General features: G+C 35.6%; 1 protein-coding gene and 1 long non-coding RNA gene across 2 annotated transcripts; both read left to right on the top strand.

Moving 5' to 3' along the window:
• Positions 1–4069: 4069 nt before the first annotated feature.
• LOC146157215 (uncharacterized) lies at positions 4070–5474 on the top strand. Its single transcript, XR_014494816.1, has 3 exons — positions 4070–4144; positions 4641–4727; positions 5334–5474. It is a non-coding gene; the product is annotated as an uncharacterized LOC146157215 (long non-coding RNA).
• Positions 5475–6087: 613 nt separating this feature from the next.
• On the top strand, positions 6088–14006 carry LOC146157214 (uncharacterized). The gene is made up of 10 exons (XM_083388126.1): positions 6088–6109; positions 6412–6529; positions 7031–7149; positions 8134–8367; positions 8999–9201; positions 10055–10172; positions 10708–10827; positions 11783–11953; positions 12850–13013; positions 13845–14006. The coding sequence occupies exons 1-10, from the start codon at positions 6088–6090 to the stop codon at positions 14004–14006; spliced, it is 1431 nt and encodes a 476-aa protein (XP_083244252.1).
• Positions 14007–15322: the final 1316 nt, after the last annotated feature.

Raw genomic sequence — 15322 nt, 5'->3', positions numbered from 1 at the left:
TCAGGATATTTGTTTTAGGGTGAAATATAACACAGCGCCTTGGTTCCCAAAACACTGCCGCATCATAAAGTGCAATAAATGTACGATTATCACGCGGCCCACAAAAATATTATAACACTAAACTATTCCAAAGTAACTCGCGGCCAACTAAAAATGGCTCTGCGGTCCACATTTGGGCCGCGGCCCACAGTTTGCCGACCACCGCAATAAACAATACTTGACGATTACGCTGTGCATAAACTCGCTTGATATTGGCCTCAAGTTGACCGCAAGTAACCCTGTAGAAGGCCAGCACGTTGTACGAGAGATTGTTCAAGGCCAGCACGTTGTACGAGAGATTGCAACTTAACGAACGCAGTTAAGGAAATTGCGGACTCTGCACCTGGCATTACACGTTAGTCGCTCGCCCAATAACGCCTAATTGACACTTAATTATTATACGAATGTTATCGCGAGACGTGAAGTAATTGGTTACACGAAAAAACGCCGACACTGCATTACCAGGCTACAATTAAAGCAAGCACAACAAATGTGTCGACGCAGCGACAGGCCTTTAGCTAAACTTGCCACTCGCGTATGTCCAATTAGGCGCAACCATCGGCGGTAAAACATTAAATTATATCGGTTCCAACTACCCGATATAAACGGCAGAATTGGATAGGAATCCCATTTGGATTTGAATCCAAGGATTCGATATTCTACTTTGAACATCCATAAACATCACAACTTGCCCGAAATAAGTTGCACTCGCATTGGCTGGAAATTTCAATATAGTTCATTGAAGAATGTAAAGAATTTAAGTATTTAAATAATAGTCTTCTTTTGATAAAGCTCTTCAATGTGCTCAATTTTTCAGGCACTGATCACCTTATTCAAGAACTGCATTTTTCTGGAAGTGGAAGTGGGAATGGCGTGTCAGGTAAAACACTTCGACTATATATTTACAATGTTATGTAGGGCCTATGCCTGTGTAAGATACATAAAACAACAGCAATTATGGTTTAAATTTATAGGCATCATAATTTAACTGTAAGATATCTATATAAACCAAGTACAAGATAATTGTTTTTCAGGAGATGTTGAGAAAATTCAAAAATACGATCTTTCTGCTAGGGGAATCTCTGGTGAGCTGTGGTTAATGTTTTGATGAAACCTATTCAACAAACAAACAAACATTCAGCATGACAGAGATTTTATACTTTTCAACATATAATTGCAACGAACTTTTGATTATATTTTGTATGGGTTATGCAGAAGACTTTCATAAATTATGTTATTCAACGCTGTAGGGTACCCTGTCACAATGCAAAGCGGACAAAAGTACAACAATTAAAAAGCTTAACATTGTTTAGGTTCTGGTGAGTTTCAAAGTGTCATTAAAACTCCAAAAAAAATCAAACAGAATCCAGGTAGGATATATGATGGTTAATTAAAAAATAACTTTTGACAGTCTTTCGTGTTTTGTTCAGCAGTTTCTGTGCAAAAATCATTTAAATTTGCAAGACAACCAACATTTGACCCCCCAAAAACAATTTAATCTTTGTGCTTATTAGCCCAAGCAAAACTCATTTAAATTTGCATGGCACCCGTTAACATTTTTATTCTGTTTGTTTTAACAATAGTACCTTTAGATGTGAAAGTAAAGTGGTCTTGGTTTGTAACGCTGTAAATGTAAATAATTCAAAATACATAGAATAGCCTTCAATATAAGTTCACAAAATCTCATGGTTCACACAGCACTTTAGTATAAAATATAACTTTGCTTTTTTTCAAACTCCGTTTAAGCCTTAATATGTTTTTATCATATCTTTTCAGAAAGACATGAATGGCATCACAATAAAATGGACACATTACCATGGATCCGCGTAAGGCAGCTTCTTGTCTCAAATAGAGACATTGCTTATCCAGGTGAGTAAGTATAATAGTCTGCTATTTACATTCCTCGATTGTGCATTGGGCACCCAAAACTTTCCACTTCTCTTATGTGTCCACTCTGCTTGTTATTGTTTAGAAAGCTTAAAGGTTTATTTTAAATCAACACTTCTAAAATATTTCTGAATGAAACATTTGGCCTATAATGTAGTGGTGTCGGTGCCAATCCTTTACCATATTAATATAGAAATTTCAGGAATGAACTGAACAATGTCTACATAAGAAGGTAATTTAAAAAAATGGTGGATGTACAACCAGAGGTAACTTATTTACTGTAAAGGCAATTATAGCCTAATACCCCAAAATAATACGTTTAAACCTTATCATTTCATCTATCTTTATGTTTGAGCATAACTATAACGTCGTGGACATTGGATCCGTTACCTTCCAAAATGTAGAGTATCGGTGTGGAAATCAAATTACCGATATCGTACACCCCAGTGTGGATATACATCAATCAATTCACAGGGGTGTCATACAACCAGGGCTGCGCAGTCGGGTAAAAATGAGTCAGACTCCAGCTAAAAGTGCGATTTTGTCAAGTCCTGAGTCAAGCTCTGAATCTACGGCCTGTATCATACCATTCAGGTAGCTAAAATAAGGTGGATATTTAGCAATCCACTCATAGGAAGGTCCCATTATTCATCCACCCACAATACATACACTGTCAGAACGGTGTTTAAATTTGAACACCAAAACGGTCTAAGCACGTTTAAAATCTAAACACTTAAACACCTAATTTAAACACCTTTGTGTTTAATTTGAATTTTGATGTTTAAATTCTAAACACCTGAACGATTTTATGCTAAACACCTGATATTTTGACGTGTTTAACATAGAATATTGGGAGATTTTAAGCACAATTAACGATTTTAAACATGTTGACGATTAAACACTTGATATTTTAACACGTTGATTGTCAGACATGTTTAGTTCGATAGATTCTTGCAAAGTTATAGCTTAAGCCATTTATGTTGATGTGATTAGACGTTGTTGAGAGAGGTATTGTTATTTTAAAGCACTGAGCGGTTGTTTTTCGTACGATTGCGTCTATCGATTTCGTCAAATATTTAACAAGTTAGCATATATGGTTGTAACAGATCACAATAAACAAAATTACTTAAATCATGGTTTCCTAACTTAACATCTGTTCGGCCTATTTGGCATTATGTTAAAATAATAAATATACGGGTTAGCGTGCTTAACGCGCCATTAAATCCATTACACGATTTCATTGATGTAGCTTGCCTATAGCTTATTTGTACCAAAGTACAAACTCGAGGCTGTGCGGTCTTGTGCCGCCATGACCTACTTAAATTGGGCCAGCAATAAAAATACGCGCGATGAAAACAATCTACGGCACGGATTTTTACTAGAGAAAAGCTGTATCGCCATGAAGCTTGTATATTTTTCAAGAATAAATTGTTCGACATATGACGAACAGTAAGTATTCTTTATTAAGTGTTCGATTTACGATATATTTTAACTAATTATAGTAATTATTTTTTGTTTCAAAACAATTTTCTGTGTACATATAAAGTTCATTCAATAAATAAAGTTATAAGGTATTTGAAATTGATTCGGTCCGCTGAACAACGCACTGGCCTGTGACGAACGCGGGATATTGAAACATCAAACAGAAAAAAAAGCTTAGAACTTTTACAAGTTACACATTACAGTTAAAGCCGGTTTTGCGTATATTTGGCTTTCGAGTAACTAACATTTATGTTAAACAAATACTATAAAGTGTATAGTGGTGACATATATACTTTAATTTGCTTTTTGATAAATGTGTAGTAATAATGTTTTATTAGCTGTGCAAGACTGTCAGGTTTAGAATCTAAAATGTATGTTACAAAAGCCTTGTCTTGGAAAACGAAGTGACTGAATTTGGATTTTTGTTTCAGAATTTAGGTATTTCATTCATAAATCCAAAAGCAATGAAAGTGGTAAAGACTATTTCATGATGATTTGTTGCTTAACACTTTATGAAAGGATTAAATTAAATGAATCATTTAAGGTTTGTATGTTTTTTTATCCTAAATAGAAATTTAATTTTTCTGTTAAACAATCAAGTGTGCTTTCAACAATTTAATAATATTAAAGATACTAAGATTACACTGCTTTGTTTCAGGGCAATCAATGACAGCCAACCGATTGCTCTTTTCGACTTCAAAAATTACTTGCCTCATGGACGATTAAGGTTAAAAATGTAAGCAAATTTTACTTACATATTTTACATTAATATAGTTTATTCACATTTGGCTTTTATTTCGTATGTAGCGGCCAGCGAGGAGAACTATTGCTTTTCAAAATTGACTAATATATAAGTTTTTGCTTAGAACCTTTCATCATAGAATATGTAAAAAAAATATTTTTTCACCAATTTTGATGTTTTTTCAATCTCTATAAAATTTCTGAGGTACTTGAATATGTGTTACGCCTTAAAAAATCTTTCAACTTTGGTATTTCCTTAGCGTACTTCTTGACTTATGTTGTGTTATGTTTTCAGATACTGACAATGATTTTAATAGCGAAATATATTTATCAATTTATAACATCCAAACAAACTGATTTTCGGTTTACATTTCCATTGTTTAAATCTTACTTTGAAACTTTAAATGTAAAATTTAATCTGTAGTACTTTGGAATGCTACTGGACCTTTAATAAATTATATAGTTTACATAACTTTTTTATTTATTTACAGGAATTTTAACTGTAAAGTGTAAGATGGGAAAATAAAAGTCTGTGACAAAGTTCAAGTGGAAATCAACAAAAGAGTATAGATCACAAGGTAAAAAAACTCAAATTTTATTTTTCTTAATCTTAAGTCATTTATCCAATTTTTAAATTTGTGGTAAATACATTTAATTTATATGGGTTGTGTCTAATGTTTGGTCTGCATATCCCAGTAATGGGCAACTTTTTTTGGTTAGATTGTGTATCACTAGTTTAAGCACAAATTTCAATAGCCAATAATGTCCAATACAATAATCTGGAACCCATATTACCTTTTTGTATGAAATTATTTAATGATTTAATTTATTTTCAAAGTAGGGTGAACCTTTTTTTAATTTTTGTGGGTTATGAAGATATCAATTACAATAAAAATGAACTTGTTTCGCAATCATTGCACTGTCATTCAGTTAAAGTGTAACATAAATAATACATTTCTCAATGCTATGCTTAAAGAATGCATTGCCACAAACTTAGTACAAGTCATAATAATATGTTTTTGTGGTGGTTAATGACAGACTAAAACATATTTTTATGACATGACTTGTAGTGGTTCTAGTCGGTAACTTGAAAATTTTACTATGTTTAAAAAAAAAGTTGTTCAGTGGCAGTGTATAATTTAATTATTGCAGTATATTATATTGATCTAAATGTTATTTTTTAGGCAGCCATGCTCAACTCGTCTTATAGAAAAGCTCTTCAAGGCCTTTATTGGGCAAACCTTTGTAGGGCACAGCAGCATTTCTGCATTTGTATATTAGTGGATGGAATGGACATTAAATTTGTGGAAGAACAACACTTGTTGAACAAATTGTTTAGTTATATTTTCATTGATATTCAATGCTCTTGTGTTTATATGTTTTTAAACCACCTACTTAAGGCCCACCTTGAAAATTTGCCAAGCATAGCAATTATAAATATTATAAAAAGGGTTTCAACTTTGTAAAATATCTCCTTTTCTGTGTTTTTTTTTTAACTTTTTCTGTTTTTTTACTGTTTATCACATACCCAGTTATGTTTGCATTAACGCCCTCATTGTATTTAATATGCAATATTTATACTATTACTAAATATGGTTTTAAACAACCCACTAAAGACCCCACCTTGAAAAATTTGCCAAGTATAGAAATTATAAATATTAAAACATATATATCTTTTTTTGTTGTTTTTATTTACTTTTTCTCTTATTTAATTTTTGTTGCAGATATATTTTTGTTTGCGTAAACACTTTCATTGTATCCAATTCCAACATGTTATTTTGTGTATTATATATGTTTTCCGTTTTCCTACTTCTTTTCATTTCTAATATAAGCTCTTCAATTTTTAATGTATAGTTTTCTTTTCCAAGTTTTGCATTTTTCGAAACTTTCACTGTGTTAAGCTTTTTGTGTTGTTTTTCACCTTTTTCGCGCAATAAAATGGTTTACCGAATGAAATTTTGTGGAATTGATTTGGAAACACTGAATACTAGCATTAAACACCTGGCCGAATGAACGGCAAAACGTCTAAACACCTGAAATTTAAACACGTTTATTTTTAAACATGTTACATTTTCGCCCATTTCAGGTGTTTAATTTTGGTGTTTAATCGAATGACAGTGTAGTTGGAAATTATTCAATCATATAAACTGTTTCACCTTTACAATACACAGCTTGAGACCTTATTAGTTTCCAAGTTTGCCAAATAGTGAGTATTTTTACTGCGCACGTCAAAACATTGGAGCTCATATGTGTCTTTAATAGTTTGCTTTGCAGAGAATATCTTTGAGAACACTTTTATTGCGGTTTCGACGGGAATCAAAGGAACAAACTCGAAGTTTCATTTCCTGCCCTATCTCGGGAATACTTCTAACGTCTACAGGCAAGCAATTTTGACTTGTATATTTGTGAAAAAACATATATTTTCCAATTACAGAAAAATTAAATCAAATTATATGAAAGTATATAAATAAATAACTATGCAATACCAACTGTAATGAGCATTAATAAATTGTCGTACAGTTTTAAAATTTCACCAAAAATTAGTTTTAAATTGCTTTCGACAACAATTTTGCTCTCATTCATCTTTATTGAGGAAACAAACCGCTGGCTGGGTTAAAACCCGTCGGGCTGTAGAAAGGTGACCGCTGGCCTAGAGCCATAAGATAAAACTTGTTGATCCTAACCTTTGCGCAACGGCCCAAGAAAAATAACACGTCATATAGCAAAGTAAAAAAGTAATATTAAAAATCGAGACAGTTTTTTTAACCACAGATGCGGCCTTTTATAGGTCAAATTCGGTTTCTTTGCATTAAAATACGATGATGTTTATCACAAGGTTGAATTAGCGCGGCGACAAACAACCTTCTCCGTTTGTATTTAGATTCTCGTTCGCACCGAGTCAAAGTGGACTGAAGTCGCGACTGGAACTGACCACTTGCTACACGACTCCCAAACGCGCCACGCAATTATTCGGGAGCATTAAGTTAAACCCGTCAATTAGTGAGCACGACAAGTTGAAATGCCCAAATTATTTACTACTAAGAATATCCGATACTTGGAGTTTCATTCCACCAATTTCCGATATTTTGGCGTTTCATCGCTGTACCATTTTCCGATATCCAGGGCCAAAGTACTGCCATCCGATCCGAAACCAAATTACGTCATTAGTGTGACCAACTAAGCAATCAACTTAATAAGGGCAATGTTAGTGGTGTTAGGTGTATTAGTTCAGAAAATTCCTTTCAAATTACAAAATGCTATCAGAGGTTCTCAAAGTGTGCGTCACGACGCCCTGCTGCGTCGTTTCAATTTTCCAAGGGCGTCGCACAGTGATTTCGTTTCTTATATACCGCCTATAGATTAATATTTTACAAAAGAAAAAAATTGCTTCAAGTACGAATTTCAGTAAAAATTAGTAAAAATTCTGTTTCTGGTTGCGTCGCAAGTCGATCAAACTTTTTCAAAGGCACCAGTAGTTTTCAATTTTAAAAATTAAACAAAACGCAACGCAAGCAAATTGTTTTATGTGAAAAACGTAAGATAAATAACTTAATTTATAAAACAATATGAGTGAATAATTCATTTTTCCAAACAAAAATGTGCAATATTAAGTCATTTTGAATAAATAAGAGGTCAAGTCCCAGTGAAAAAGTCAATTTCAAGTCAAGTCCTTGAAATTTAAAAATCATAAAAAAGTCATACGATTATAAGTATAAAATCAAATAAAAAATAACACAAAACTAAACGTATAGCAAGCAAATTGTTTTATGAGCAAACCTTAATAAAAAATCAAATGCTTAATGAAAACACTTGATTTCAATCAAAGTCCTTTGTCCAAAAGACTTACGTCAAGTTAGCTCTTTTGTCCAAAAGTCTCAAGTTAAGTTATTTTTTCTTAAAATACTTAAGTCATGTCACTTGAAAACAGTTACTTAAGTGCACTTAAGTGGTTGACTTAAGTCATCACAACACTGATCCCTGCAGTTTCCTCCCTCGGCATCCACTGCCCCATCGTTCGCCCGCCCCCCGGCTTGACCCACACTTACAGCTACGAGGTGTTCCTGCCCGCCCGGGACTTCCCCTCGGCCGGCAAGTACATCGTGACGCAGTGGCACGGTTCGGCCGACCCCAACATCTTGAGAGACGAGTTTGGATGCCTTGCTACCCTCTCTCATTACGACCGCGCCAAGCTGTGTAAGAAGAACGTTTGCGACCAGGGTAAGGCTCTTTCTCTTGTTGCCTTATAAGAAGAGAAAAAACAATCGCAAACAATGTTTAATATTTCATAAAAATATGCCTGTTTTTTTAATCGCTGGAAAGTTGACCACAAATAAATTTGAAAATTGCCCTTAGGTAACGAACACATCGGGCGATGTGGTAAAATGGCAAAAATATATATCTTTTTTCAAAAAACTACGCAAAATAGTCAGTTTAAATGAAACGTTTGCTCAAACATTGAAATAAGACAGACAGGTTTCCTGATAAACTGCGCTTTGCAATTCAAGAAACTTCCCTTTTAATGGGTCGAAAAAAATAGTGTGGCCTTTGTCCAGAAATTCATTTGTTTTAAGTCTCATTAAAAAAGGGGGAAGGGTACATTTAAAATGTGCATTTTGTCCAGAAATTCATTTTGTTTTAAGTCTGTTTACAAAACGGGGGAGTATACATTTAAACTGTACATGTTGTCCAGAAATTCGGTTGTTTTAAATCTCTTTAAAAAACGGAAAAAATGGTACATTTGTTATATGCTGAATGTCTTTCATCATTCGCCCTTGTTACGTGTTTATCAACACGTTAAACACCCAAATTTCCTTCAGTTACAGTCCCGTTAAGGCTACATACTCGTTAGGATCAATATACGACAAGAAACGTCGCTACATCGGCTTGCAGTATGTGCACGGGGGTTACCCACCACTGACACTAAAGGTGGACAACGGCGAATTCCTGATCACCGCCAGATCGGATGAGAGGGTCTTCATTGAGAAGGGCGGCTGCGGGGTGAAAAAGAACCACGCCAGGAACTTCCATTGCCCACTGCACCCCAGGCAACAGGTATATATACTGGCTTTTGGAATGTGCGATACTTGTTTTATTTCCTGATACCCGAAATTTCGTTTAAATGTTCCGACAACTTTATCCGATGCCGAGCAGTGTCACTCCTTTGGTTAAATAAAAAATGTAAACTAAAAATCTGCAAGAAACATGTTAATTACTGATTGATTAACAAATTCAGTTACCTCCAAGTTGTTAGTTTACTCTTTCCTGAGAAATTTACCTTTGTCGCAATCTATGGCTAAAATGCCAATTGCCTTTCTCAATCGGCGTCGGATCGGCACCGATAACCAACCTAGTATCGGACAAGTACCGATGCTGCCACTTGGTATCGGTGCTGATCTGGAATTTTTTGAAATCTCTAATCCTTGCCTCAATTCTCGCGGGATCTTTCGAATTTGGCCTGTAATATTGTGCGATTTTGATTTTAATGACGGCATGTTTATAATTTTATTTTCGTTTTATAGCATAAGATCGGTTTTGAAACGCGTTCCCGGGTAGTAATTTGTACTGGTCCGATACTAGGTCGGTATCGGTGTCAATTCAAAACTACATTAAGCTAGGTAGATTATCTATGAAATGCGATTCAAATAATTCCATCACTTTTTTTTTAATTTAAATTTTTGTTTAGAAACAAAATGAAATAATTTTGTCAATGAATAATTATTCAGTGTAATAAAACGTGAATTTCGCTCGAATGGGACCGCAGGAACATCAAAATTCCTTTCACTGAATGGTGAACACAAACTTCACGCCGGCTTATAGATTTACTTCAGTTGATCGCATACAATTTCCCCGTTTCAAAGATTGCTGTCACGCCTGTAAAAAAACTGTTGATATCCTGCCGTTCCAGTACCACACCCTGGCCAGAATTCCTTTCCGCGATTTCGTTTTCGATCGCTGGGTTCGCTTCGAATGGAAGATAAAGTGGAGCGAGTACGGAATCGATCCAAGACCCAAAAACCCGACAGGTCGGTTTTTACAACTCGTCCTGCGATAGAGCTGTACTTGTTGTCGCATTTTCCAATGGAAAATTGTTTTTCCCGGTGTTTTTGTTGTGGATTCACGACTAACACAGGAAAATCCGCACAAATAAGCAAATGGTTATTAGTCATTACTAAGTGGGCGTCTAACCCTGCCGAATCAGATAATTCCATCACTTCAGTTTTAGGTATAAAAACTAATTTAATTCCTATTATTTTGTTCAGGTCAAATATACAGGAAGCCATAAGTGCACATAACATTTTATTCTTTTAAAAAACAGCCGCAAATGAACCTTACCGCAAGTTTAGGTAGTTTTGCATGTATTTGACGTAAATGCACACATTCTTGCCAAATTTTGAAACATTTTGGTATATGATTAAAATCTCGTTTATTTTTATGTGCAATACACCAAAAATTATCGGGTCTCGTTGGCTTTTCAAAACAGAAAAGAGGATGGCGACAACAAAAAGGTTGGGACCACATCTTTATATCGTTTGTCATTTGTTGAATTTTCACACGCAGACCCTGGCGTACTGCTGAGCGACGCGTGGATTCGGCTGGAGGTCGGCGGCAAAACGGTTGTGGACTGGCGAGGTCCGTGCGGGCGTAACGACGCCGACAGGGTTCCCTATTTCAAGACGGGTAAGCTAGAAGAAGATCATTAGTGAAATTAATTAAAGGTTTTTCGTTAGGTATCGTTTATATGTTTCACTTTCAGCGCGGTGGCCGATTTTTTTTCGTACTTTAATTTAGAGTTGGCCGTGGCTTTTAAAACAGGCTTAGCCAGATAATTATGACAATCTTACACTGCCGATGTGTTTTACTGCAGACGTAATGATTAGGAAAGGCGATACTCGTTAGTAATCGAATGACCACAATCCGTGACGTCATTACTAGGAATTATAAAAATATGAAGTATCTATAGGAATAAGATATGAAGTATCTGAGCTCAAACACGCAAAATCGATAAAATTTAAACGTTAAATGGTATTTTTTCTATGTTAGCCTACCAAGCCAAAATTTATTTAGTCTTGAAGTTTATTGTTAACCTAATAGTTTTTTGATAAATTTTGATCGTAATTTATGGCGGAAATCTAATATTGATTTGGAATCGAATCGGCGCCGATACAACCCTTGTTTTGGACCTTTACCGATACTACTAGTTAGCATGAAACAACGGCTCTGTATTTGATTATTTAGCCTCAATACAACTTTACGCTAAAAAAAACGTTGTCGACCTGAAAGCTTTAGGTGGGTTAAATTTCTGCTAATTAGTTAGCGAATAACACAAAAGGGCTGTAAATTTTGGTTGGCCCACGAATCGCCTATATGCTTTATAGGCGCACAATTACCTAAGTTTAAATGTTATATCAGCTGTTTCTTGTCCAATTATTATAATTCTTATACAGGTCACTTAATAAATGTACCGTTATATACAGTTATAAAACATAGATACAAAGCAAATTATTTTTGTGAAATATCAGCCAAAAACAAAACAACTAAACACCGATAAACGTTCTGCAAATTATTGTATATAATTTCAAGGCCACGCATTGAATGTACGACAATCCACATTTTATTGTTTCGCTTTGTGCAGGCGTCTACAACCCGTCGGGCAGCGTGCACCCCCTGCGCATGTACATGAGGGGGTACCGACACACTTACGCACAGAGCGACAACGCGCAAGCGGAGGGCAGCACTCTTGGTGGTTCGTTCACTGACGAAAGCGAAAAAATGAAGTTCAAGCAATATCAGCTGAGCAGAAACAGTAAGTTGTTTTTTCATTTAGATTTAAGTCGACATTTTCATGAATACATTCAACTACTACACGCCAAAAGATATTTGCATGTCAGATTGCTTGAGAAACGCACGGTTTCAAACCAAAATCAGCCAGCAAGGTCATGAAACTTATATTCGAAAATTATGCATTTCGCCAAATAAATGGCATCATCAGTTTATTTATGCAAACAAATTGTAAAAATATTAAAACATGTAAAATAAATACATAAAATACGCTCAAAACTAACATGAACTATAAGACAAACATTTTAGAGAAAAACTATATATATATATATATATATATAATTTAAATACATTAGTAAGCGCAATTATCTCCTGCCTTTTTTCTTTTTTTAATCAACAAATTTGGAATCAAAAAATGTTTGTAGACAATGCTATATTGACCTGGCTTTTAAACATTCAGTGGTGTTAAAAATTTTATCGAACTTAACTTAAATGAGAAGAAGTTTCAATTTCTATTTGGTTTCAGCACAGAAAAAATAATCTCGTTTCAAGGTGCTTAAAGATTTTAAGGTACTAAATAAATGAACCAAAAAATCAAACCGATTGCCTTTCAGATTTCAGTCGTAATGTCATATTTGGATACACTATGCACGGATCTGTAATGTAGCTTAATAATAAATTTAAAAGCCAAAAAGGTCGAGTAGATCGACAGCATCTTGATTAATACGTTTCGATACGAACTTGTATCATCTTGTATCGTCACACTAACTGAAGATGATACAAGCTCGTATCGAAACGTATTAATCAAGATGCTGTCGATCTACTCGACCTTTTTGGCTTTGAAATGTTATATTTATTATTATATATTTGCTGCCATATGTCAAACTTCGTACAACTACTATTTTCATATTTTTCCTCCAGCTTTGCAGGATGCGCGCGGCTTTCGTCACGTGAGCGGCGACGGTCAGTGCACTTTACGCGCCAACATCGACCACGTGGCCGAACTGGCGCGAACCAGGTTCTCTCGCCTTCAAACAGACAAGCACACGCTGAAGCTGCTCAAAACTTTAGTTTTAGCGGTCGAGGTACAATTTGTGAATGCCTTAGTTTAGAAACAAAGCTTTCTGTGTTGCTTGGTCAACAGTTCCTTTCAAGTGGACTTTGTACACCTCACTTGAAATGTCCGATAATATCGATTCGGGGCCCATTTCGGAAGTAAGTGGTAATATCGGTTTCATCCGATACCAGGGCGAAATCGTTGCCGATCAGATAATAAATTAATTTGTGCATTTCAACCATAATCTGCAATCCAACGAAATGATTTTTACCTTGAGAGTTACCTTTTAAAACCAATCTTAGGTTAACAACGGGAGGTAACTAAACTTTTTATGACAAAAGCAGATTTTGGCCAAATAACCTGGAAAAAATTGCCTTGAAATTTTAATTATATGTATTTTAGTTGTTTCAGCTTGATAATGACGCCATTCGGAATCGGATCGCGACACTTTTTGATCAAAATATCGGATATCGGAATAAATTATATTTCAGAGCAAAGAGAAATAATTTCATAACGCAAAAGCAAATTCTGGCCTAAAGTATGCCTGTCGTAACTATGGTCCAGCAAGTAAAATTGATAAAATTGAAACGTTGAAATGAGTTTATCCCAATAGATTACAGTTTGCTTTAACATCAGGATTCAAGTGACATTTTGTTGTTAGCATACTCAAGGTAAAAATCGCTGCGTTTGATCGCTAATAATGAACAAAAATCGTCATGAAATTTTTTGTTCGTATCTGCACCGATACACCACGCTAGTATCGGACGATGGTACGACTTGATATCTTGTGTGGTAAAAACAAACAAATGTCATACGTAGCCCTAATCAATTTTAACACAAGCCGCCTTACTGTTCGCAGGCGCAAGATTTCAAAATACGCAGTCTGGGGAAAAAGCTGGAAGAGAAAGATTTTTGTTGCCACTCTTGCGCCACCAGGCGGCAAAAAGGAGCTGACCTGTGCGAGGAAAATGTTGAGTCAGCATCCAGAGATACCCAGTCATCGTCGGGAGACAACGACTGAAGGGCAAAGTTATTAAATTATAGTTTGCCTACTCAGCGTGTCTTGTTTTTTTTCATGTCGATAGGCGGTGTCCCAAACAAACACTTGCAGTTAATCATAGCAAGTGCGAAATGTGGTCTCTGACTGGTTGGTCACCCTTGATATGGTAGGCTACTATTTTCGTTTTGGTATGCGAATGTCAAATTCAATTAAACACGAACTCTTGTGTGTGGAAACAGTAAACGGATAAGTTTTGTTTATTATTCTGAAACTGGTTAGCGACAATATCTAATTAATTAAAGCGGGTCGCAGACTTCGAAATTTGGAAAGTCCTGCGTTCGACAGCCGGTGTTGTCGTGTTATTAATTTACGTTGCACTTTATTTATGCTTGCCTTCCATTCACAGAAAATCTTAGCGGTTACATTGATGCACCAAGTTGAAAAATTGCAGCATTTTATGGTTTATTTCCGAGTGTCAATAAAATGCCTAAAATCAATAAATTAAACATAATAAAAATGTAATTTAAAATAAACACCAACGAATGGCGTTTTAACTTGATGACCCTGTTCAATTGTTCATCACCCGTCTTTCTTCGCCTTTGGCGGCTGCGGCAGAATTATCAAATATTAATCGTACTAAACAATACGTCGAAAACGTTTTCGGACAGATTTAAAGATAGCAAATGGCTTGTTTATCTGTGCAACTTTTAGGTGCTGGGCGTTTAAATACACAGCTTTGATATTTCCCATCCTCGGTTCCTTTGGGCAGTGTGTAAGAATAATTATTTTTCTTGGTTTTGTGAATTGAAGCAAGATGTGTTCATTGAAAGCGTCTAGCTTGTCAATTTTCTATCGCGGGCGTTATTTATTGTTGAACGTAAAAAATATTTTTCGTTGAATCTAAAAAAAATTAATAAATAACAGTATTACGCATTTTGAGCCATGTACTGTAGTCGTTTCGCACCCTGCGGCTTAATTACGTTATTCGCATTTTTGTGCTGATTGCTAATTGATTACAGTGCTATTATGCTGCTATGCTAATTGTCCTCCTTTTTCATTAACGGATTCCCCACCGAACCCGTGGCAATCAGAAGAGGTGTGAGACAAGGTGACCCGCTTAGTCTCACCCTCTTTTTGATGGCACTCGACCCCCTCCTGAAAAAAAACACTCGACCCCCTCTTTTTGATGGCACTCGACCCCCTCCTGACTCACCCTAACCCACCCCAATTCTCTCCCCCCATTATTTGATACTTTGGCCAAATTTGAAACAGTCTCCGGTTTGGCCCTCAACCCCCTCAAAACGAAGGCTACCTACTCCAAATTCGTACCCCCTTCC

Source organism: Ascidiella aspersa, chromosome 4, assembly GCF_963924565.1.
Source record: "Ascidiella aspersa chromosome 4, kaAscAspe10.2, whole genome shotgun sequence".
Classification (NCBI taxonomy): domain Eukaryota; kingdom Metazoa; phylum Chordata; class Ascidiacea; order Phlebobranchia; family Ascidiidae; genus Ascidiella; species Ascidiella aspersa.
Note: the sequence above shows the minus strand (reverse complement) of the source record. Positions and strands in the feature narration are given on the sequence as shown.

Coding starts and splice junctions, on each gene's coding strand:
- LOC146157214 (XM_083388126.1), top strand. CDS start 6,088: ATGGTTTACCGAATGAAATTTT. Junction 6,530..7,030: donor AATACTTCTAACGTCTACAG/GCAAGCAATTTT, acceptor GTTTGTATTTAG/ATTCTCGTTCGCACCGAGTC. Junction 10,828..11,782: donor GGTTCCCTATTTCAAGACGG/GTAAGCTAGAAG, acceptor CGCTTTGTGCAG/GCGTCTACAACCCGTCGGGC.